Source organism: Hesperophylax consimilis, chromosome 7 (assembly GCF_061612785.1).
Source record: "Hesperophylax consimilis isolate HC1 chromosome 7, BYU_Hcon_1.0, whole genome shotgun sequence".
Lineage (NCBI taxonomy): Eukaryota > Metazoa > Arthropoda > Insecta > Trichoptera > Limnephilidae > Hesperophylax > Hesperophylax consimilis.
The window spans coordinates 3397037-3423583 of NC_142842.1; the positions used below are offsets into that span (position 1 = coordinate 3397037).

Sequence of the window (26547 nt, forward strand, 5' to 3'; positions counted from 1 at the left end):
GAATTTTAATTTTAATTCTTTATTATTTCATAGATTTCTTGAAATTACAATTGTTATGTTTTTTTACAACCATACTAGGCTAATGCCCGTGTTAAGGTAATATGGCTGTTGATTAAAATTTAAGGTGATATAAATGAGAATAGTTTTGGATATTATATGTTTAAAAAAATTAATAATGTTACTTACATTTCAGTAAGTCTAAACTTTAAAAATGGCCAGTTTTGTTGCTTAAGATTTAAGAAGACTGAATTTAGTTCATATTATGTTTAGAGGTATTTTGTTGTGTAAATGGCTGCTGATACAAATTTAAAGAAGATAATTATTACTTAGTTAAAAGAGTTACCTCAAAAATTGTAAGACTGAATACTAAAATGGTCTCAGTATTTTTATGATTTTGCTTAATAATGCTCCGAATCAAAATGCACACGGCGAAAACAGTCTATCGGCAGAAATAACCACCGATCACTTGGATAAACTCTGATTACCTCCATGGCCACACATGGCGAAATACGTTTTCATTATCCACGCCACCCGGGGCGAATTCCACTCGCGGGAAATATTATTAGACTTCTAAACTTGAAGCACAAACTGAACATTTCGGTATTAATCACAAATCCATGAAATATCTTTCGATCAGATCCTCAGAGCCCCAGAAATTATAATTGACCCCCGACCGGACACCCTCACTCCTCTCTCTCCGGCCGGGAAGTGATGCCATCTTGAATTTTTTTGTCACTTCCTGTTAGAGTTCCTTGTTGCCAGAGCATAAACAATAGACAAGATAAATCACAGATTTGACAGGTTCTTACTTAGTGTAATAATCGTATGTTATTTTCATAACATTGTTTTATTTTAAGAATGAAAAAATTCTAACTGATTATGAAAACAATGTGTAGCAAACTGTAATAAGATTCGGTTTTTTTAGGTACATTTAAAACGATGATAAAAGATGACAAAATTCAATTTTAAGGTCTGAAAATAAATAAAAAGGTGATTTATGACATTTTAAACTGTTTTTATTACACTGATTGTGTTTAAAAAAACCTGTTGACATGTCCGGGTTATGGGCTCTAAAATCCGGGGTTTTCACGCCTCTTGTCCTGGTTGCCAAATTTTAGAGATGGCAACCCTATACTCACCGCACTGTGTGTTGCAATGATGCTAATAATGTAATTAATGCAATGATGCAAATAATTCAAAAATGCAATGGTGCAAATAATGCAAATCATACCTTGATAATGTAAATACCTAATGCGATATTTTGCAAGGCGCTAACCTCATTAATGTGCATAATCATATGCACCTAGTTACAGAAGTCTTTTTATTACCAAATATAGATAGTCAAAGTAAAGCAAATTAGGTACGTTTTAACAAAAACCATTTTTTTTTTTTTTTTTTTTTTTTTTCTATAAATAATTTTTCTATAAATTTTCTATAATAACAAATAAAAACCAAAATGCTAACTATTGATTTTCTAAACCATTTTGGAATCAGCTTATACTGGTAAGTTTTTTTTATTTATTTTAGCTTATACTGTATCTATTTATTTATAATTAACGGCACAAGACATAGACAGTCATAGTACATTATAAAAAAGAAAGACAAAGTGTTAGAAAGATTATGAAAGAAAAAAAGACAAAAACAATATACCTACACGTAGGTAGTACAAATTTAATGAAAAAGAAACAAATAAAAACCTGTTAAAATATGCACTGCTAAAATGTTTAATCAGTGCAGCTTTGTAATTTCACAGAGACATATTAAAAACGTCAGCTAATAAATCATAAGAGTAACCAATGGTATGCAATCTATTTATAACAGGATTGTAGTCTGAAACCGTAGTATAATTGTCACAATAATACATAGGTACTACGGAACCTTTATCAAATGGTAGGAACATGGAAGTGAATCGATATTAATATATAAGGGCTATCCAACTGATACCTTGCAATTTTATACAAAAACATAATATCAAAAATTTTGCTTCTGTCAATTAAATAAATATGCAATAATATATTATTATTGTACCTACATAATTATTTATAATTTCACCTTCTTGAAAACAAAGCAGCTATCCACGTCTGTCTGTTTGTGTGCTTAATTATTACAACACAACTGATTTTGATATGGTTTTCACCATCATTGGGAGAAGGTTTATTTATATTTTTTTTGTAAAAAGTAGAGAAAAATCGCTGTTTTGTAACCAAGTCGTAAAAAATATTAAAACTTATGAGATACATCAATATAATGTACTACAGAATTGAATATCTTAAAAAAGCCTCAAAACCTCAAAACTTTAGCCTGGTCAGACAAACAAAAAGTCCCCGAGTAACGCCAGGTACACGGCAGCTAGTGGCGTATAAAAGCATTTAATGGTACATAACAAGTAGTTTTTTTTAACAAAAATCGTTCAAATGTTCTAAAACGCGTTACTACTGAACTGACAGTCTGAAAAAATATTATTTTTAGTTCATTTTTTCTACCCAAATTTCTACCCCGCTAAAGAAAATATTTTGTTCATATTAACTAACTAGGTTAGTCGAGTAAATTTTAATCGATATTTTCGAAGTGAATATCTCTAGTATGCCCATTGCTTTGAGGAATAATGTATGTAGAATTTCTTTTTTTTTTTTTTTTTTTTATAGTGTAATACCTCACAAGAGTCCCAACTGCTCCCGTCTGGAGCCAGTGAGACTATGGCATCCCCAATTGGGGGATGTTGTGAGGCTGAAGGTAAGTGGGGAAGGGAAAGAGGAAGGTGGGGAAGTACCTGGCTATTCAGATCTAGTCACTAAACACGGCTAAAGCCATTTGGAGCAACGTTTCAATTCTGAATGGTGGTCTTACACCAGGGCGATACTGGTAGTATCTTCCACTCTGGAACGTGCCGCAAATATACTATATATTATTTTAATTAATTAATTGTGAAATAACACAAATTAATCAAATAAAATTTATTTGCGCACGCCGGGTTCGAACCCGCGACCTTCGGAATGGCAGTCCAATGCGTTACCACTGGACTATGCCGGCCGTCATGTTATGTTCAATCTATAAAAAAACTATTCTGTACCTACTCACGCTGACATGTTTCCATTATTCAATAACACTGGAAATATAATCACCGTTATTGGATTTAAATTAAGAACGCGCTCAATACTTGGGTAGTTACCTACTTACTAACATACTTATACAAGAAAGGGTGAAAAAACGGGGTGAAAGGTTACCGCCCTTACAACAAAATGTATTACAAATTAACGTGTTTTATTACCTGTATAAGATACATGACGAAGTAACTAGCTCCAATTTATATACTGGTGTCCATTTTTCAGTGGGTTCCGATTTATCCCAGCCTTTATTCGTTTTATTAGGATGAATGAGATATTTCAATGATTGTGGTTCGTTTCAAAGCTTTGAAGTTGTAGATTTTTTCGGGAATCTGGGATGCTTATGTACACACCTGGAACAAAGAAATAATAAAAACATTAGTTAAATATTAAATTTAATAACAAAATATACATTTATGAGTATTTGGAATATTAAAACATACACTTTCAATTTGTAAACACGTCGCGTCGTTCCAATGGAAAAACTTAAGAATACTGACCTCCAGTCCAATCCAGTTTGCAATATTATATAAAAAATACGACGTTCATTTGAAAATTGCCTAGTAATTATTTTTTTAATGTTTCCATTAAAAGGCAGTGTATTCCATCGATGTGCATTTTAATATAAGCTATGTGGACAAATAACACTTTTTTTCTTAGAAAACATAAAACGCTTCTTGGTGTGACATAAATAAACAAAATTTGTAAAACTGTCGCTGTTTATAAATATTTACAACTAGCTGAAGTTGCCGGCGTTGACCGGACTTGATATGGAGTTTTTATAAATCAGATGTAGACATTAATATTTTTTCTTTTATTTTTAATTTCAAATGTTCAAAATTTTATAACGAAGCATCTAATTTCTGCTGTGGGAACAGGAGGTGGGGTGGTTTATCAGTGACCTGACCTTCCTCAGTTTTTGAAAGTCAAGTGTGCAAAATTTCATCAATCTTGGACTAAAACTGTACACTTCTTTAAAAAACAAAGCCACACCGGAAAGATCTTCTTCACATAATACTGGCTCAGGTTCCTGGCGATGCCCAGATTTTACGCACAGTTTTTTTTTATAAATGACACATCCTCTTGATTTGAAGGTCAAGTGCAAAATTTCATAAATCTCTGAATAAAACTGTAGATTTGTATAAAAACTCAAATCCTCGGGGCCCGCCTGCCCTCCGCAGACAATCTTTTTTATATTAAAACGAGACAATACCTTAAAATAAAGACAGAATCTTAACGTCGTAAGTGAAGACGCCGTGCACAAAAATATCCGACGCGCGGCCCTTTTATAGTGGAAAGACCTGCGGTTGAATTTGCCCTAGCAGACCTTGAAAATCGATCTTTCTGTGGGGTTTATTTCAATCAATTCTGATGGACGTATTACTAAAATCTCAAATGATTCTGGAGAGATCTCTCGAGAAATTACTAATTCATCGTCTAGAAAAATAAAATCTGGTGCTTACCGCTAATTTTATAGTTGAATAACGTTTTATGAAATTTTCAAAGCGTTTTACATAAAATATTTTAAAATTATGGTCCCGTTTTTATTAATCTTGAATATAAATAACTTACATCCGTAGGAATCATATATATAAATAACTACTAATAATAGACTCTTATATGAGTTATACCTATATATAGTATATATAAGTTATATATTAGTATATTATGTAACTTATAGTAGAGTCTTATGTCACCTTAATAGATAGATATGTATACATAAAGATAGATATAACTTTTCAAATTTCACATTTTTCATTCACATATAGATTAATTTTAATTTAATTGTCATTGATGTAATGATATCATTGAAACGAATGAAAAAAAACTTCCTTATGCTTCGACTAATTTAATTGGTTAATTAATGACTTGATTTTAATTCGTCGCTAAAATTTTAATGCCGAATGTAATGGTGAATGGCCAGCTGCATTTTATTTTACATCTTTTATCGTTAGTTTGCAATTTCCAATGTAATAAATTGGCATCGGGGTCAGTTTACAGTCTCTTTACAATATTTATGGTTTCTTTAGCTTCAATGATAATAAAATCGGCTTGCGTTTTCACATGCATTAATAAATTAATCTTGTGGCCGTTGAGATGAAACTACCCGCCATCTGGCGATGTACATCGGAACTATCAGAGTAAGTTTACTCGATAGAAGATGCAGTTAACGCAAATAGACAGAGGAGAGCCATCTGCGTTTTGTCTAAGATTCAGAAAATTGAACTACTTATTTTATTATTCGTGTTATCATAATAAGTTAAGAAAAAGCGGTGGTAAAATATGATAAGATAAAAACAAGGTTAAATAACTTTTTTTTAACATTTTTATATTCGTTTTTTTTTACCCTCCCGCACCGGAGGGGGTTGTATCCATGCCCTAAACGAGAGTTTTGTGCGAAATATAAATTGGTTTTTGCATCATATACTGTATAATTAGGTCATTCTAGAAAAGATAATCGGTGATATATCTGTTAAATTTAAAAAAAAATTATCCTGTAACATTTTTTTAAGACGTTAAATAATATATATTCAATTCTAATCCAATCTCTCCACTACTTAAAAAATTCCTCGTCACAAACAAGCCGTGAATGTGTATGTAAAAGTTGTTTTTACTGGAAAGGGTTACAATAATATACTATGTATGTATTTAGCTACGCTTGATTTTGTACTACCTCTTTTATGTATGGGCGAAGTTGGGGTTTAAAAATAAAGTAAATAATCTAAGTTTTTGCTGGAAAGGCAAACGATCGCTCTACGATATATGGGGGACCCAAGTGACCCCTTTAGGGTGATTTGTACCTCCAGGTACGTAAAAGGTTAGTTACTATGTTTTTTTAATCGTTCTACTATACTAACTCGTGCAACATCCAATTTAAAATACCCCATGTCGTGTTCTCAATATAATAATAATTGATATCAATTTAGTTTCTATCGTTTCTGATATCATTTTAATCGACATAATGATAAACAATACCTTATTGTGCAAACTCATATAAATGATAATATAACACTAACAAAACTACAGTCATTTCAACGATATCGGCAATATTAAACAAATAATAGCAAAAAAAAAAAAAAACTAGTTTCTTCAAAGAAAGAAAGAAAAAAGAAATTCAATGCCAGTTATATGTGAAATTATCCAATGTTTGTATTGCAGAATGCAATAAAAGAAAAAGGTTAAAAAAATATATATTCGCTCGTAAGAGAGAATGAATGTTCACAAATGTACCATTAATTGGTCAAATAACTATTTCTTCTTGGTCCCTCGATACTCTAAATTTTCTAAATAATATGCCACGTAAGTTAGTACCTTTCCATTTACATACCTATCACATTATTGTAACCTGTTTTTCACTTCCAGCATGAACAGGGGTCTAAAGGGGGTATAAATGCATCCATCTCTATTTGATGCATTTTAGACCTAGTCTATCTTACCTTTTTTTTAAATTTCCTGGTTCTATGGTTGCTAACTCCTCGATCAAACATTGACCATTGACCATTCGCAGACAGCCGTCAACAGATGAGAATTCTTTGAATAATTGATGATATTCGAAAGTGTTCTAGAAAGCAACTGTCGGAATCGATGAGAGACTTTTGAATCAGACAACGCACTTGTATGAGATATTTAACATTTACAAACAGACAACAGATGTGTGTTTTGATATATGCATTGATTCATAATACACAAGATAGGCCTTTGCTGATTCCATAACGAACAGTCTGCTAGATTAGTCCTAAATTACGTGTCATCATTAGCTTCCTGCGAATCATAAAATCTGTTGGTTTACTTGTTTCTTGTTTCCAAGGAGTCACTATACATTTCCCCCGAGCTTGTTTCGGAAGTAGATACCTAGTAAAAACTCTCGAACGGTGAGCAATGGCGCGAGGTATGAAGATAAAAATCAAAAACTTTCGTTCGTTTTCACAACTTACCTAATCTGTAGTTTTCAAAAATCATTGATGACTCAGTTTTCAGCTGAAATTTGTCTCGAAATTAGCTAGCTACACATTCGGTGTACACGGCTGAGCGTATTCACACGTTTACATTCGCTATGGCTTACAGTAGCAAAATTATTATTTAAATGGATAAAATTCGGCCAAGTGTTAAAATATATATCTGTAATATTGTTAGACAAAAATGTCTCAAAAATGCACACAATATTGATTAGAGTTTTCACGCAACCAAAACAACAAAATTTAATTTCTGTACGATAAATTTTAACGAAGTTCAGTTTTGATTGGTGTTAACGAGCGTTCTACGATTACTTCAAAGATTCGAACACAATCTTTGAATTCGATAAATGTGTATAATAATCATTAAATCACTACTTTTAATTTGGAATTATTAAAATCTAGATCAGTTGGTCCAATTCTATGGAATTGATGGCTCTTCTAGTTAATTGTATATCACTGCGTACGTGTGACTGGATCAATCGATTGGTTAGCCGATAAAACTAACCGTTTGATCTGAATTGAGTGAATGGTTCCACTAATGGACAAAGCGTATTGACTGCTGTTGTTCGCGCCGAATTAAGGTTAATGTCACACTCTGACTGTGTTTTTTACAGAGGAAAACATCGACACTAATCAGTTTCATACGCGTTGAGTTTATTTTGTTAATGATGTATGTATTGAACCGTTGAACGTGATCAGGGCCGCAATTAAACCTTTAGTAGACTTAATTATTTTGACCCAAGCTAACTAAAAATATTAGTAATTAACTCTTTCCTGTCGAATCCCGTACACCGTGCGGGAAGCATACTTCGCCAGAATGTTTGCTTTCCCGCACACTGTGGGGGTCTGTATGCAGCCTGCTTAAATACTCTTTGCGAGAAAACGGGAGTAAACATACCCTCAATTATGAGTAAACCAGTTGTGCAAAATAATTTTTCATGAAAATTACTCAGTAGGTATATGTCATACATATTTCCCCAATCCGGAACAAGTAACCCAACATGAAACGCCACACATCGTCAGGGCACATATCGTTAAAAGTATTTTGTTATTCTATTTTTGACATGACACATAATTGGATAGTTTATATAGCGCCGCTTTTATGACAAATCACCTCATTACCCTTTCCGGAAGAGCTAGACTTCTAAAATAGGCAATCAACTGTCTGCCTCGAAACTGGAGAAGCTTTCGGCAGGTAAGAAAAGTGAATAATAACTGAATAAGTGAAAGACACGAGAAACACAGGAAGATCACCATAGCGTTGGACTGAACAAATATCAAAACATCAAACACATAAATAAATCCATCAAACTCAAAGCAGTCTTACTAAACAAATGCGACTATGTTATGTACACATAATGGAATATTTATCACAAAATCAACATTGGCAATAATGCGTTTCTTTGTGTAATTTACCTTTCGCGGTGGTAGGTTATTGTTCTAGGAAAATGATTGGACTATTTATATAGCGCCATTTTTGTGGGAAAATCACTATAAGGTTTCTAATATTAAAAAAATAACCTGACCTAACAATAATAATAAAATAACCCAAACGAAATCTAAACCAAACTCACTTAACATTATGGAGCAGAATTACTATTCGTAATTTATTAAGAATCTCTTCAAATTATTGGTAATTCCAGTTATAAACGGGATTGCAAGCCGAATAAATTAACAGGTTTTCTGATAAACTTTAGTAAATGGCGAATATATTATCATGATGTCGGAACACGTGTTCATGAATATCCGAATATTTTTAAACACATACCTTTAAAACACGATAAAACATTTTTAAATGTTTTATTAATAAGGCCTGTTAATTTATCTTCAGGGCAAAAATCGATTTCTCTCTTTTAACAATACCAATGTTATTGTTTGTTTTTATTTATTCTGTTATCTATCTAGTGTTATGTTTAGTAAAGGTAATTCGTGTTTTTATAAAGGAATAATAAAATTCAGAATTAATGATATCTTATGTAAGGAGTCCAAAGGACGGACCTTCAAAGGTCAAATCTCTTCATTGGTCTTGCCTTGAGATTGACTAGAGGTCAATTTGTCTCATTTATCGTTATTGGTTCTAATAATTGATTTGATGAAATGAAAAAAGAACTCGGCGGTTAAAATGCATGACTCTTCAGATGTTTCGAATTCGATTGAGTTTACAAGACGTGACTAAGTAAATAATTTTAAAAAGTGTCAGCTCATTTATTATTGGAAGAAATAATTAATTTTGTTTTCTTTGCCATACTAAAGTTTATTTTGTTTGGAGATATTGTTTATTTTGGGGATGAATCGATGAGAGAATCTGTCTGGAAAATTATCCGTTTAACAAATTGTATGTATGCAGGACATCGACAAAAATAATGCCGGAGAAGGTTCTAGGAATATCATCATAAATATTGATGACACATATTCAATGTCTCATACGAATATGGTAAAATATATTATCGTCCGCAGTCAAAAGATATCGATGAATAATGATTGATAAATGGACCTGCGTGCGGAGGGCGATAAGCCATTTATTTATATGCTGTGTAAACAAAAACATGATAAATAATTGCATTCATGAAGCCTGTGGGGCAAACATGAAAAAAAAATCAATGCGGCTTTATTCATAAGTCAAATAAATTCAGAATTATACAAGATTATTACAATTAAAACTCCCTTTAAGGTGTATCTTTCGCGAAAACAGCGCTATATTTTTTTCCGATTATTATTTGACATAACTACCGAAACACAGGGGACAAACACGTATTTTTGCCTTCAATCTGTTTTATCTCTAATCTGTTTAATATGTTTTAATTGGAATCATTCTACATGAACGATGATTGTGTTGAGTAAGGGAAACGCCACTTAAAAAACTAATGCATTATTTTAATATAAATTACTATCCCTTTTAATTTCTGACTTAATAATAATTAATAATGTATTCTAAAATCAAGCTTTGTCCACACTTTCTCAAAGTTGCAAAAAAAATTGTGTGTTCCAAAATGTCGATTATTACACAAGAAACTTATAAAATATGCGCACTAGATTAACAGATAGTAGCCAAATTATTCATACAATATGATGCAAAACTTTTTTTTTTAATAACCGGTATATTTTGCGACAGTTAACGATCCCATTAACACGATTATGGCATTAAGAGCAAATCGACTTTCTATCGCGATTTTTTCAACATTACTCATTTGCAGAAGCGGCTCTAGGGATCTAGTCGTGGTAGGTCATTTGAAAAATAAAATGTGTGACTAATCTTTATTTGATATTGTGAAAAATTGCTATATATTATTATCAAAATCAATTTGTTATAGTCTTATAGTTTAATAGAGTCCGCGACTCTAAATACTTAATACAGTAAATTGGAAATAAATACACAATCCATGTAGTTACGGCAAATTATTTTTAAGATATTAAGTTTTAATGTAGTTGTGCACAACATTAAAGTAAATAAAATAAGAGTTTGATTCTATTTTTCAATGATCTTTTACGTTTTTTGTTTTGTTTCATTCAACATAAATAATTATTCCAAACCTTTCCAGAACTATCCAATTGAAAAACAACCGTTGTTCTACACATTACAAGCGTGTAAAATGAAAAACCGAAATTTGTTTATGTCAACATCTCTGTAAAACGTAAAATATTCATCATATTGTCTCCCCCACGGTCATGACCTAAGCGTCCCTAAGCTTTCTTCGGTAACTAATTTTTACTTCGACGAAAAATATAGTGCCATCTCGTTTATTCTATGGCGCGCATAGGGACAGAAGATGCCAAAGTGGACATTCTTTAAATTGACCCAGCGAATCGTGTTGACTTGTGAATGAAAGATTCTATTAGAGACAACAGATGTCACTACTGTCACTCGCCGCCGACACTGTTTTGTGTTACATTTTAAATAAATTAAGAATAAGGCCAGTTGTTTTGATGCAAATAATTGATTATTATTATTGTCTTATAATTTTGGGGGGTCAAACACCAATTGACCTAAGGGAAGAACCGCCACTGCTCATTTGAACGTTTAATCGGACCCAATTATGCCGTAAATGGGCCGATTTACACAACATAACTACAATCTACAAGGTATCGTAATCGTAAGTATGGTAGTTTAGTATTTAAGCAGTTTAATGCCATGATAAATGAAACTTTCTTCTACCTTCTGTTTAAATGTTTGACCCTCTGGACGCCAATCAACGATTAATCGTTGGGGAACTGCCGTTGTTGAACATATTTTGATCGTTGTTTGAACAAAAAATAAAAGGAAGGAAAAATGTCCATTCGAAATCCAATTGCATAATATGGTTAACCTTATACTTCCACTTTTTTATTTATGACCTGACCGGACCGGTTTCATCGTTATAGCAGGAAACTTCAAATTGATTGAACCTTTTTTCCATGGGAATTTACAAAAACAGTGTTGCGTACTTTATTTGTCACATTTGGACACTGTGACACTAACCCTGACACTGTGGAGGTAACGTGACACGGCTTAATACGCTAAAAATAAATCACTATGGGGCCATAAAATTGATATCTGCAACTTCTCAAAGGATCTGCACTTCTTCACTACTCTGCCGTCATAAGTAAAAAGGCAGGTAGGAATTTGAAAAAGTAACATTCTAATATACGAGACCTTTCACCTATGTTACTTACGGAAATTCCTGCTTATGACGGTAAAATTGAAATCGGGTTGTATTAATCAAGTGCCTGCTACCGATATTATATATATAAATAGATATATAAACGATGGCATTTCTGGTTACATAGCAGCCAAAAAAGCTCGGCATCTAAAGGGTTACTACAAATATTCAAACAACACGTGTTTACATACCATGAGTCGAGTTCTAAACTCTCTCTTTCAACGGTTTAATCACATGGGCATTGTAAACATAAAAACAAAAGTATGTTAATCGCAGGAAAACAAGTTGTGTGTCAGATATAGTGGGATGAAAAGCCGCAAGCCGCTTACGCACGTCAATCAATAAATATTAATTGATTTATACCCATTATTCGGTTTCATTACCTACGATTTTAATCTGACTAAATTTGGATTTACATTAATCAGAGTAATATAGACCGACTTTCCACACGTTGATTAAAAACAATTGAAAAGAAAAGTTTATCGATGCTTTGCAACCTATCCATTTTATGGATGCAAAACAACCGCATGCTACAAGAGATGTCCAAAAATCTACCGAGTTATGATTGAAAAATCTCCATGACAATAATTGCAGTGGAAGGTTTAGTAACCTTTGGCGACACTTGTTTAGGGCTTTCATCAGCTAGAAAGTAAAAGGACGGAAGTTTTTTGATTCACATAATTAATTACTAATAATATATAGGTAAAAAGATGCAGCTGGAAAAATACACAAAAGATCGGATAATAAAAGAATGAATAAGAAAACAACAGAGAGAAAGCAAGACGTAGCTGAACACGACAAGCAAACAACGGACAGCAAACATCAGTTGGAGGATGGACAAATTTAGGTGTAAACAAAGTGGTGCCCAAGATGAACCAAATTTCTCAAGTCGGACCTAAAACCCACTAGAATAGTTGACACGCGACAAAGCAAAGAATGGAGCCTAAAAGAATTAAAACAACTTGACGATGAACTGCATTTTAAATAAAGCCAAAATAAGGTTGAGTTTATGTAACTTTTTTTGCAAACGGGCAAAAAAACTCAATCAAGTGTTGCGAGAAAAATAAACCAAAGTACTTAACGATCAAACGATTGCATTACGCGACTTGTTTTATAAATGCATAAATAACGCTCCTTTTTAGGACCTGTCGGAGAATTTCAAAGGCTCTGTTTTCTTTTCAATCGGATCTCACAATCGAGACTCGGGTATTGGGTATTTCCATCACGCAACAGACCACACGTCAACAACGATAAAAAAACCTTAAAAACTCCTGTGAATTTCAAGATAAACCAAGGAATTGTCTCTGTGTTCGCAAAGCTGAGTGAGAAATGTGAGAAATTGTTTAAGTTTTTTGTTTTTATTTATGGATAAATGCAACAGCCTGCACGCGTTATGTGAAACTATTTGAATTTTTATTCTCTGGAGAGATTAGAAAAAGGGAAAAAATATAATAAGAAAAGAATAACAACTAACGAGCACTCAAATATTTTATTTTAAACTTCGTATCTTTAGTGATGGAATCATTATGGAATATTTCACAAGTTATAGCGTATTGTTTGTTTTAAAAAATACACTATTCACTAAAAAGAATCGTATATTTTAGTAGTAACAGTTTGTTACGTACAGGTTATAAATTATTAATTGCAGTTATTGGTTACATTATAGTTTTGATTTAATGTTTTAGTTAATTAGTTACTAAATAACAAATGCCAATTGCAAAACCTATTACATAATTGTTTGTTATGATTAACAACCAGTCATGAACAACAGGTGCCATTTACTTGGCAGTTTTTAACAGCACATTATGTAAGTACATGATGACATTGATGACTTATATAATAGGTTGTTTATAGTAAAGACGCAACGTAAAAAATATTTAACGGTGAAAACTGTTACATTTTTAATGATTCGCTCGGACAAAAAATCAACACTTTTGTTTAGCAATTTCTTAGGGTGGTTTTGTATTTATCCTTGTTTTAATTTATAAAAAAAAATCAATAGTCGTCACAATATATAGACCATAAACACTCGATAAAATACATCTTGTAGTTCAATAATTTAGCCCTGCCGTTGACAAGAGATTCTTGAAGGCAACAAGTAAACATATTTAAATTTTGATATTTCATGGATCTCCTATCTCGGATTGTTGCCGATGGATCACGTGTGCGATAAGCGCGTAGATCATGTCATAAGTACATACATAATCATTGGTAATTTTTTTCTAACCTGTTGTTACGATGCACCTGTTTATTGCAGCCACCTAGTCATGCCTAACAAAGTTGTGTGACTAACTCCAATCAAACATTAGGCAGGTAGGTATATTTGTAAATATCCTATAGGTAGGCGACTACGCGTGCTCAAAAGGTAGTGTCAATATTGAAGAAACTATTTTCATGTTTATGGACAGACGCCATACAAGTTGAGAAAAAACAATTCTCGGAAAGAGATAATCATTGAAATACCAGCTCGTTCCTTAGATAAGTGTACGCCAGGGCTGGCCAAACTACTGTCCACGGGCCATACGGCCTGCAGAGTTTACCATTTATTGGATAATACCTGCATCACCTTCTATCCAGAATTAATGTCGTGAATTAACAGATGATTTTCTATTTTAGATAAAATATTAAAATTTATCGATTTCTTCGGGGCTGGGGAACTACTAATTATTTTATCATCTTCCCTTTGAGGCAATTATAGTTGAGCTTCCGAACTGCCGAAGGTCCGCGGCAACATCAGGACTACAATTTTGAACTAAAAAACATTGAAATAGGTATGGTATAATGGTATAGCGGAGTAGGTACGCTCCTGTTTCCACCGTGGTCAACCTCGCGGTGGTGGCACTATAATACCTCATTGTACTCTCGCATTATGTTGAAATAAGCAATTAGGTTCAGTTAAAATGTTTTTCTATCCCTAATTTACTCGTACATACAAACAAGCAGTTGCTGATGGCTAAAGGCGCGAAATACACCAATAACTGAACCACCATGGCTGCTATCTCGTCAACCTCCAGCAAAATAAGATGACAACTTAAAACAAAACCAAAATATGAACAACTGAAATTTTTTACTCCCAGTTAGTGTTTCAAATTCTACAACTTATTAAAAACCTATTAAAACCACACTAATTATATTTATCGAAGTGAGACAATGGCAGTTGGCAGAAACAATTACATAGAAGAACCCATTATATTAATTTGAATGTATCTCAATTCGCCCTCGCCATGTTGGATTGCATGCTTCATTAAATTTATATTATAACACAACATTAGACCGAAGTCCGAATGTTACAGTAACCGCTCCGCTGTTACGAACCTAACGGGCGTAATGCGATACGTCTGTCGACGGACATCGGAGACGTTTCGTTTGCTTTGTATCTCATATATTCATAATGTCTTTATAGAAGTGACTCGAAACTGAAAATGGAGAATCATTTATTTTCAGAATATAAACAAACAACAAATATCCTACTCTTCATCATAATGCCAGATTTGATTATACTGGACAAGCAAACTATTTGCGAAGGAATTCCGGTAACATTAAGGAGCGTCATTTTCGAAGGATTTCATTTTCTTTAAATTAATTGAATTTCACTGAACTGCAAAGTGCATAAATGTATTCTGATCCGTAGTCAGCCAAGCATTTTTATGTATTAGCAAAAATGGTTGGAAAAGCAATCGACACTTTGAAAATCAATACAGCTGTTTATAAAAACGAGGAATGTATTCAGTTTTATATGTGAAGCACTGTCAATCAAAAACGGAAACATTTTAAGGTGGTTAGAGGATAACATATATTTGGTTAAAGTATTGACAGGTTCTCCTTGGATATTTAGAAATGTACTATATGTTTTTACAGCGCCCTTGAGGTGATTATGCACAAAAACGGCGCGGTACAAATCATCCAAATATTATTATTATTACATTAATTCTACACTTTGATCTTACAGACGGTAAGATCAAACAAACAAAACATCTAAACATCTAAACTGCATCATCGAATATCAATTCAAATACAGATATAGCGCAAAGCACTGAGATGTAACATGAGACTTTACGGATCGCTTCACTAATGCCGATATAGCGTTAGTTTTTTTGAAATAGATCCAATTTTTCTAAATTACCAACATCGACAACAAACTCCATGTCTAGACCAACAAAAAACTAATGTAAGCACCATGAACCAGGCTCGTTTGCTTTGTTGTGGTTATCTGATTGACTTTGGCTATTCATTGTTGTTCCTAAATAACTTCTAGCCTTTTTGATCGCGGTAACATCCTTATAGCAGAGCTGAAACCTCTTCTGATCAATTCACCATTAGCTTTTTTAACGTCCATTGCAGAGATGCAAAGAAAGGATCTTGAAAAAACGCTTTAGGCGTGATGATAATCTTCAGTTGCAAGAAAATGACGCTCGTATTGAAGCATTTAAATGAGAAATAAAAATATATAATGGATGCACAGATGATGAGGAATTAATAGCATGCGATAAAAAAGGCAGTCTCCATTGCGTTACAGTCTAGGTACGATTTTTAATATGCATCGCTTCACAGCTGTTATAAGAAACACAGAAAAATAATCAAAACCTAAACTTTCTTGCACCATTGAGGTATTCTCAAAATACGATAGATAATTTGAACACTTAAAAAACACTACAGGACTTTCAACCAATCTTGTAGTATTCCCAAAAACACAAGAGATGATTTAAATATCATTGGGTTTTGATGATGTGCATCATGGACATTTATATGAAAGATGGTGTCTGAAAGCAAAGCATCACAACATGATGTATCTCATTGTTACAGTAAGACTTAACTTTGTCTTGAACTAAATATAAAATCTAACCTCTTATATTACATTGTACATCTGGTCGTAACGATTGAGCATTTATTCAATTATTTTGAATACTTTTTCTATGCGTAGGTGTCATTGTTGCTGTCACAAAACGACATGACAATGGGTAAATTCATGTAGAGCATATTATTTAATGTGTCGTTAAGTCGCCTACGCATTTTTGTTATTGTTTGGGTGAGATTCTGTTTGCCAGGAAATCTTAAATCCAACAAATGATTGCTACAAATTTTCTGGCAAGGTGTTCTGATTTATTAATTTGGATGTTATATTCAGCGATGAAGATGTTGGATGATAAAAATACCTTTTTTGTAAGTTAACAATATCAATAAATTTAATTTGGTTGTTTTTAGTTTCCTAAATGAATTCCTGAGACTTATTGCGACACATGCCAGTTGGGTTCGATACCCTCGACATGCGTAAGTTTTACAAGTATTATGCGAAATTAAGATGAGAACTGTAATGAAATCGAAACTGCTCTAATTCTTAGGAACCACAACCGATTAATGGTTTGAAGTCAAAACAATGTGGCCATTACACTCGTACAAGCGAATATGTAACTAATAATGCGAATCACTTCCCAGAACTGCGGATTGTTAGTTGTGCAACGGAAATACACGCTATGTTGTTATTCTCACGCATTTTCCCCTTACTTCGATTAGATTTACATTAGACATTACGCTTACAGACTTCTGCTTATCTACTACGGTTGATAGAATGTCATACTAGAATACCAATAGTACGTCTAGAAAAGCAAAAAAAGCTTTAAAAGCACTTGATTTTTCGAGACCCAGAATCCTTAGATCCTTGTATGTTGGATGTGAGGTGAAGATTAGTTTACCATAACACCGATAACGTTACATGCGATCTTCTTAATTGTTGATTATGAATTATTGTGCCAGAGGAAGGACGAAGGTGCAGTCGAAATGAGATCCCCGAGGTAAAAAGTAAAATCACAACCAAATAATGAATGAGGAATTCCGAGAAAAATGCAAGGCCGTAATTAATATTATTGGGAAAGGAACATTTAGAAGTGATGGTTTGGAGGTTTGGACAAGTATGGCGAATTGACACAGGAAGGCGTGGGAATAACGAAGGTATACATATCATGTATGGTAAGTGTATGTAAAATAGTGGGTGCCATGATGAGAGATAAAAGTAGAGGTTAAGAAGAATGGGGGAGAGGTTTGTGGCGTTCCATCGTATCTGCCTACCACTAAGGGAAAATGGCGAAGAAAGGTGAATAGTTTAGGTAAAGAGGAAAAAGTAAATGCAATTTGTTTAACGATGATGTTGACAAAAGCAGCTTTTCCCTCGTAAACGTAACAATGTAATGTTTATAGCTCCCAGCCTCATCAAAGGACCACAAACATCCGGCTTTGCTTCAAGACTCATTCCACAGCCACATTCTGGTTCTCTGGCGCTCCCGAAGCTTGCCGGCTGCTTTTTTCTAGCGCTCCTAGATATATTTTGAAAATATTGGGAAGTCCTTGTTTGTTAAATTGTGTAAATATCTAAAAATAACCGTAATCATTTTTATGTTAAGTGTATACAATCAAAATAATTTTAATATCGCAGTTTCTAGCTTAATTGAACTTTTAATAAAATAACTCATATTATTTTAAAACTCTCGTTTCTTAAAACACAGTTGCGCTTCCATCCGATGGTCAACTGGACACATGTGCATACCGCACGTGGCTCGACCTAGCAGCTAATCCCAAGTGTTCAGTTTGTAGTGCAGTGATTTACGATGTTTACTTTGTTATGCAATGCATAATATAAACACTACTATTGTGTATAATAGGGCAACACTATTAAGTTTTAAAAATAAACGTGTATTGTTGGACCCTCTGGTTGCCGCAAAAGTAACCTTGTACAACCTTGTGCGTGACCCAAATGTGAAAGCTAGGTACCGGGGTTGTCGTGGAGGACAAAACAGGAAAAAATATCTATGCAAGAAGGAACAAGACTTTAAAACTAACAATAACTCTAATAATATTAACTCTCTATTAGAACAGGGTATTCAAGTGGTCATACCAACTGACAAACGGAGCGTCCTAGCTTCTGAAGCCCTACGCGATTCTGATAAATGTGACAATCTGAACTTGAATAAAATTCGATCAGAACGACATGCGAATTTTAGAAGCTGACGGCTTGCGGTGGGTTCCTGGAATGCACGTTCTCTGAACAACAAGTTAGAGGAGGTGGATGATGTTTTTAAAGATCAAAAACTCCACATACTCACCATCACAGAAAGCTGGCATGAAAACAGTGAATCTTATTCAATCAAAAGACTTCAAGCTCTTGGGTATGTCGTTCTGGAGCAGGCTCGACCCAGAGCTACGGAACACTCTAATAGTATATCACACGTAAATCATGGGGGTGTCGTGATAATAGCCCGACAAGGACTGCGGCTTACCAGGGTCGAAAATGGCACATTCAGTACATTTGAGTACATTGGCTGCCGTGTTTCTTCTGCGGGATCGTCATTTATACTATTAACGCTGTACCGACCCGGTTCGAAAACGATCTGTGTAGAATTTTTTAAGGAGTTTTTGCGTTTTTTGGAATGGGCAGTGGGTCTTTCCGAAACTCTCATCATCACGGGTGATATAAATATTCACCTCGAGCGCGAGACATCACCCAACGCTATCAAATTCATTGACCTACTGGATAGTTTTGGACTCCGGCAATGGGTCAACGAACCAACTCATGATGCTGGTGGAATTATAGACATTTTTGTATCCATGTGTAGTAGCCCACCACTGACCGCTAAAGTCTGTGATATAGGCTTATCAGATCATCGACTTGTCCGCACCGAAATTCATTTCAACCCGCCAAAAGTGTCCTATAAAACAATAGAATCGAGGGAATGGCGTAAATTTAATTTCGAAAATTTCCTTGAAGATCTCAAAAATTCTTCTCTATGCATAGAAAGCAACTGGGAAATTAAGACGACGACAGATCTAATCGAGGAGTATAACACCACTCTTTCAAACTTATTAATAAAATATGCTCCAACCACCTCGAAAACGCGGAAAGTTCGAAAGTCTGACGGCTGGTTCGACGAAGAGTGCCGAAGCCAGAAAAGGCGAATGAGGAAACTAGAGAGGTCATATAGAAGAAACCCAGATGTTACTACACGAGATCAGTGGATAAATGCTCAAAATGAGTACAGAAGCAAAATAAGTGCCAAAAGATCCGATTATTGGATCAATAAAATTGACTCTGAGCGGAAAAATCCACGACGTCTCTGGAACTCGGTCAAAACTATCATCGCTGGTAATACTGTTCCAACTGCTACAGAAATTACACCGCAGGCCTTTTCTAAGTTTTTCTGTGAAAAAATAGAAACCATTCGCGCCTCCACATCTTCTGCCCCTCCGCCAAGATTTACAGCCAATTCCACAAGGATACTGTCATCTTTTGAACCTACAACGCTGGAAGAAGTAGGAAAGTTGATCCTTAGTTCGCCAAACAAACAATGTACTCTTGACCCTATCCCAACGTGGCTTCTCAAGAAATGTTGCAACGTGTTATCCCCTTTCCTGGTTCACGTGTTTAATAAGTCCCTAAGCACAGGTGACTTCCCGGAGCCACTTAAGTCTGCTGTAGTTACCCCAATTATTAAAAAACCACAGCTTGATGCCGACAACCTGGGTAATTATCGACCTGTATCAAATCTGCCTTTCGTAGCTAAACTACTAGAAAAAATTGTGGCTTCTCAAATAATCTCCCACTTAAATCTTAATAAATTAATCACAAATCATCAATCTGCATATAGGAGGTTCCACTCAACAGAAACCGGATTACTTCGTGTCCTGTCAGATATAACCCTTGCCATAGAGTCAGGTAAGTTAGCACTTATTTCACTTTTGGATATGAGCGCTGCATTTGATACCATTGACCACGACTTTCTCATTAAGAGACTAGAAGTAACGTTTGGCTTACATTCTAACATCAAATATTGGCTAGAATCCTATCTATCCAATCGCTCGCAAGCAGTAAAGGTTGGAAATAAACAGTCCAACTTCTCAAAACTCTCTTCAGGGGTACCCCAGGGATCCGTTTTGGGTCCACTTCTCTTCATTCTTTTTACAAATGACGTCGCAAAAATTATCGAGTCATTTGGCCTTTTATCTCACTGTTATGCTGACGATCAGCAAATATACTTTTACTGCTCACCAAATGAGATCGACGGCCTAAAAATTCGCACAGCTGAGTGTCTAGAAGCAATCAATCTCTGGATGTCCTCAAATAAACTTAAGCTAAATCCTTCAAAAACGGAGTTTCTCTGGGCAGCCACACATAGACGCCAACATTTAATAGAAAACTCACCAATCGCTATTTCCGGCAACGACGTAACTGCTAAAACAACCGTCAAACTTCTGGGAGTTTATCTGGATTCAGACCTTTCTTTAAAAAGTCAGGTAAATAAGACCGTTAGCACGTGGTTCTTCTACCTTAGACAACTTAAGTCAGTTCGTAGAAACCTTTCAACAGAGGCAACTAAATTACTTGTGAACTCATATATAGTATCACGTCTTGACTATTGCAACGGCATTTATGCAAATCTTCCTAAATGCGAAACTGATAAACTACAATCAGTGTTCAACGCCGCAGCAAGGCTTATCACCGGGGTACCCAAGTTTTCGCACATTTCGGAACACCTCCGAAATCTTCACTGGCTGAAGTGTCCTGAAAGGATCCAGTACAAGCTATGCTGGATGGTGTTTAAAGCTATCAACGAAATGGCGCCACCGTATATTACTGAGCTATGCATTCCGGAAAATACTGGTCTAAGGCAGTCAACTCTTAGATCAGCGACATCATCTGCAATTGGAAGGTTGAAAGAGCCTAAGCGAAATCCGAACACTAAGTTTGGTGATCGTGCATTCGGAGTATCCGGCCCCAAGGCTTGGAATAAACTTCCTATGGAATTGAGATGTATAACCAGCCCAACAGAATTTAGATCCAAACTAAAAACTCACTTTTTCAGACACTCATTTCCATAAATCCGTCATTCTATCCAAATATTTCTTTTTTTTCATTTTTTTATACCGTAATTGTTACATTATCTAGCGATTCCGTTCATTCAATTTTGCTATTGACTTGCCTACCAGTGGACAATGGACAATATCAGCGGGAACATAACAAGTTAATCGGTTTAATTGTTGGCAGATGAATCATCTAAATGCGTTTAAGATTGGCGATTGATTGATTTTATTCATTAATTTAATTCATTTTAAGATATAATATATCCAGCTAACAATAAATCCACCCTAATATAATAGAACTTCCTTCTTCTTCTGGCGTTAGTAAGATTAAATTGTTAATTTTAATTTTAGTTGTAAGTTGCCAAATATGTAAATACTCGTGTATATGTCGTTAAGATAGTAGTTATAGGCCTTAGTCTTAAGTCACTAGATATAAGTCTTAGAGATAAGTCAGTAGTTCTAGTATTAAATATTTAAGAAATATATTTGTACAGCGCCCTTGAGGTGATTTCTCACGAAAACGGCGCTATATAAATTAGCCAAATATTATTATTATTATTATTCATAATCATAAAAGCGCACAGACCGCTATTACAATGCATCAGAACATGCTCCTTCGCATGTCCCAAGAATCTCTCAGGGTATTCTTGGAACCAAATGGAATCTCTAAAACCTCGCATTCCACTAACACGCTTTCAGAATAAGCCACAACTGTAAAACAATTTACAATTTTATGGTTTAAATTTCTGTATTTTAGAATCTTATCTTGCTCCGTCTCCGATCTGTCGCTTTTGAATGACATTATCTGTGGTTTTGAGCTGTAAACAAAACTGAGATCATTTTTATGAAAGATCTTTTATATTCTATTGTTTACAGCTGTCATTCATGTTGTTTTTTTTGCATTTTTTTTACTTAAAAGCTATGGCGCCGCATAGCACAAACTAATGTACAGACGACTGCGTTACTCGGGTCTCTTTGTGAGGTTTTTTTTCTTAGCAATTTTTACAGATTTGTATAGTAAAGCAGCTGTTATTTAAAAACCCAGTATATATTCATTCGTCCATTGAATATCACAGACTTTAATTTATTATCGGATAAGTAAAATTGTATTGCGTTCATTGTTGTTTCATAAATCACAAAATTATGATGAATGTTTTTCTTGTTGTTATTGTGGTTTTTAAGTGCACCTGATGCAATAGCACAATTAGTCTGAACTAGTTTCTACTTCCCAGCGCTTGAGGGAATATTTTTCTCGGTAATTGAACAGGAAACGGATATTAGGTAGACGAAGACTGATAGAACAATGTGAATAAAATAACTCACTTAGCTACAAAGCCGTAGTTTAGTGTCAGCGAATAACTGCAGCAGAAATCCAATATAATTATACCATTGCTAAATAAGTCTGTAGCCTAAAATGAATTATGTACTGCGATGATGTGTGGCGTTTTTGATTTATGAATTTTTGAGGACAGGAGATATGATTGAGAGAAATTATTTTCTGAAGAGATGGGTTTTAAAGCTAGTTTTTGATGGGTCTTAAATCAATAGGAAAGTTATTCTAAGCTTATGGGCTAGCCACTCCGAAAGCTCACTCTCAGATCTGATCTTATCTGAACCGCGTTTCGGTCTTTTCAACATTTCAATGTATATGCGTCGTAAACTTTGACATCTTCTCTTCTCTGTTGTCGTAAATAGTTATTTTCAGGAATACACATTTCTGATAAACAAGGCAGGCCATTCCATTAACGGCTTTAAAACCACCTGACAAAGTTATTTACAAAAAAGCAATCGTTTGTCGACGAACATTTAGGAGATATCAAAAACAAAACCGAATATTTGAAAGCACTACTCTGGTGGGTGGCAGAAATTTTGCAAATGTTACATTGGGCTTTATCATCGTGTAATTTTCACACTTTTTTTCCATCTAAGACGCCTAGGTTAATACTATTTACAGCTTTCAAAAACATTTCTGTCAAACTTTGAAGAGCTTTAAAATACCCATAAACTATCAAAACATAATAAGAGGCTGTATTAGTCGTTCCATATTTTTTCAATTAAGAAAAAATACTGTTGAATCTCCCGTTAAATCGGGTAGGTAATTTAGTAATTTCTAACTCCCATAAACATTATGAGCCCACAGAGGGTTAGAATTCGAAGAATATTGAAAAAGATTGTACAGTTGTCACTAATGCTCCGGTAACAATCTGATGTTCGGTTCCTTCTCTACCCAACTTGTGTATTCTTGACATCCGCGCTTAGAGTGAACTTCCATGTCGTGTTCATTCAAGGGGGAACTATTTCACTTTGTTCTTGCAACGTTTAGAATCACACGGATCAATTAAACCCCATTAACTGGCTGTTTTTGTGACGCCTTTATTTTGGTTTTAATGACATCATCTGAAGGGACGCAGTAAACTAGAAATGGTTACGTCAACATCATAGAACGACAATTTAAATGAGTTGGTTAAGTTTTCTTAATTTAATTGGTTTAGTGAGTATTTGTGGAATGGCACAGTGTCGTCTAAACAACACTTCCTTATTAATTTCTGTGCACAATTATCATATTCGTAGTAGATAAAATTCTAAAGTTTCTAAATTCTCTACTTGAAAATTTGATCAAATTATCACCATTGCCCTGGTGAACAGCCAACCAATATTTGAGAAGTCGCCCGGTTAGTAGAGGGTCCCAGAGGAAAAAGAATGTTGGAGAACTAAGTTCAGTTTTGGTTTTTGAATTGCCAAAAAAACTCAGCATACCCTTTAGGCAAACAGTTGCTATTCCGTTTTAGATGCCTAGCTCTTTAAGAATTATCGATAAATTGGTACGCCTGGCAGTTTCAACTAAAAACAACTTAAATAAAATGAAACACTCTGTGTTTTTTCTCCTAACTCTGATAATTAATCAATGTGTCTGATAACGCTGCCATATACACAAACTAGTCGCGTTACCTTGTTGTAATGTATAATATGTTGATTCCACTCCTTTAAAGGTTAATTAACTCCCTAAGAAATGACAACATCAAAGGGCCCATAAATGAAATATGGTGATGCCTTTAAATGAGCCCTAATTATTGTTAATAAAGCAGAAGGTACTTGTTACCCTTCATACGCACATTGTAATTTAACCATTCTATTTCTTTATTTATTTATTTTTTTTATTTATTTTATTTTAAATGCACATTTACAGTTATACATAACCAATAATAAACATACATTTTATTTTAATTTATTTAGTAATAATAGCGTTTTTGAACTGGTGAATATTAAGTTGGAAAATATCTATATCAGGGGACAGGTAATTTAGTAACATAATCATTTTTCCGAGCGGCATTACTAATGGTAAGTTGGTTCTGCATTTTGGAACGACAAAGGTTCTGTGCCTGCGCGCTCTTGTATAATTGTCGGGGACATAAAACTCAAATTTTTCTATAATATCGGGAATACAGACGTTAACATTTAGAAGTTTATATGCTGTTATCAGTAAAGCAGTTTTCCTTCTATCGGTGAGGCTATTAATACCCAGCATGCCGGACAAAAAGGCTGATGGATATAACCAGGGATAATATCCGAAGTCTCTAAGATATAAATATCTCAGAAACTTCTTTTGTACTTAGTCTATCATTTGAGAGTAAGTTAAATCCATTGGTCCCCATATTACAGAACCACTTTCCAAAATGCTACGTACTAAACTATAGTATAGCACACGAATCGCGGCCGAGCTGCAAAAATGTCTGGAGTTGCTTAGCACAAATCCTAGCATTCTTAAAGCTTTGTTGCATATCGTTTCTATGTGGACGTGAAATGTTAAGTGCGTATCAAATGCGATTCCCAAATCTCTTGAAATAACAATGTGCTGAAGAGATGAATAAGACATTTTGTAGTTATAGTAAATCGTTTTGTTTGCCTTGGTGTAGCACATAATGGAGCATTTCTTAATATTAAACCCTAATTTATTGGTATGACTCCATTCGACGATAGAATTTATATCACTTTGTAGCTGCAAGCAATTTATTTGCAAGTAATTTATGAAAATGTCTTCATTATGGCGAGGAGGTTAAATCTATCAACGTAACAATTCATCGTAAAATGCAATAAACTATTAATATCACTGATATTAGTATTCATACAAGATCGAACATATCGTTCAAACATTTTGTTACTTTTGAATGAACCATCATCAGCATAATTTTCTTCTTCCTGGAAGCTCCGATACACTATAAGCACAGACATAGGAATTAATAGACGAGAAGATAATGGCGAGGGGTAAAATCAACTGTTGAAGAACGAAGGGCGTAAGGCTGACTGTGATTCGTCAATAAATCAATCTGACAGTAAATAGGCATCTCGCATTATAATATCACCATTTACTTCTTAAAAGTAAAATCTGCTTTTGAATGAATAGACATTTTTACATGGGAGCGCAAATTACTCGCCACGTTATGAACAAATTTGCGAAGTCCAAATTCGGCAAAAAAATTCGGTTCCATTTTCAGAGTCGAATATTTCGTTTAAGTATTTAGTTAAGACACTTTTATAAATGTTCATAATTTACTTCCCAGCAACCAACCAGCTTTGTGTTTCGCGCCCAGACGTTTCTCGATGTGATAGTATATGTTTCTAAAACTGATCTATATTATACGATGTGAATATGCTTAAAATAAAGTAAAATAATGCTTATATATGGAATGTAATACGACAATTGGGTTTATTCTCTTTTTCACATCTATTTTTACAAGTTTTCATAGTACAAGTCAACATTTTGCCGTGTTATTTCGTAAAATGAACCGATGATGCCTCGACCATAGTTTGCACAAGAATGATGACGTCACGTTTTCAAATTTCACTTGAGGCCATACGCGAGCACAGCCGGCTCCAATGGAACCAGTATGGGGAGTGGGGATAATACGCTTTTAATCACTTAGGGCAGGTCTACTAATATTCATATGATATTCATATGTCTATGACTATAAGTCATTTCTACCCTTTGTATAAAAATAACAAATA

The 26547-nt window shown here is 34.3% G+C and overlaps 1 protein-coding gene across 4 annotated transcripts in view; it reads right to left on the reverse strand.

Moving 5' to 3' along the window:
• The window catches only part of LOC149422161 (uncharacterized), a 168005-nt gene that overhangs the window by 38510 nt on the left and 102948 nt on the right, over positions 1 to 26547 (reverse strand). Inside the window, exon 2 of one of the 4 annotated variants that reach the window (XM_089633122.1) lies at positions 3269 to 3457. The exons of the other annotated variants lie outside the window; for them this stretch is intronic. Coding sequence (XP_089489248.1) covers positions 3269 to 3283 — 15 coding nt within the window. The 5' untranslated portion in view covers positions 3284 to 3457. The remainder of the gene's footprint in view (positions 1 to 3268; positions 3458 to 26547) is intronic. 4 annotated transcript variants of the gene reach the window in all.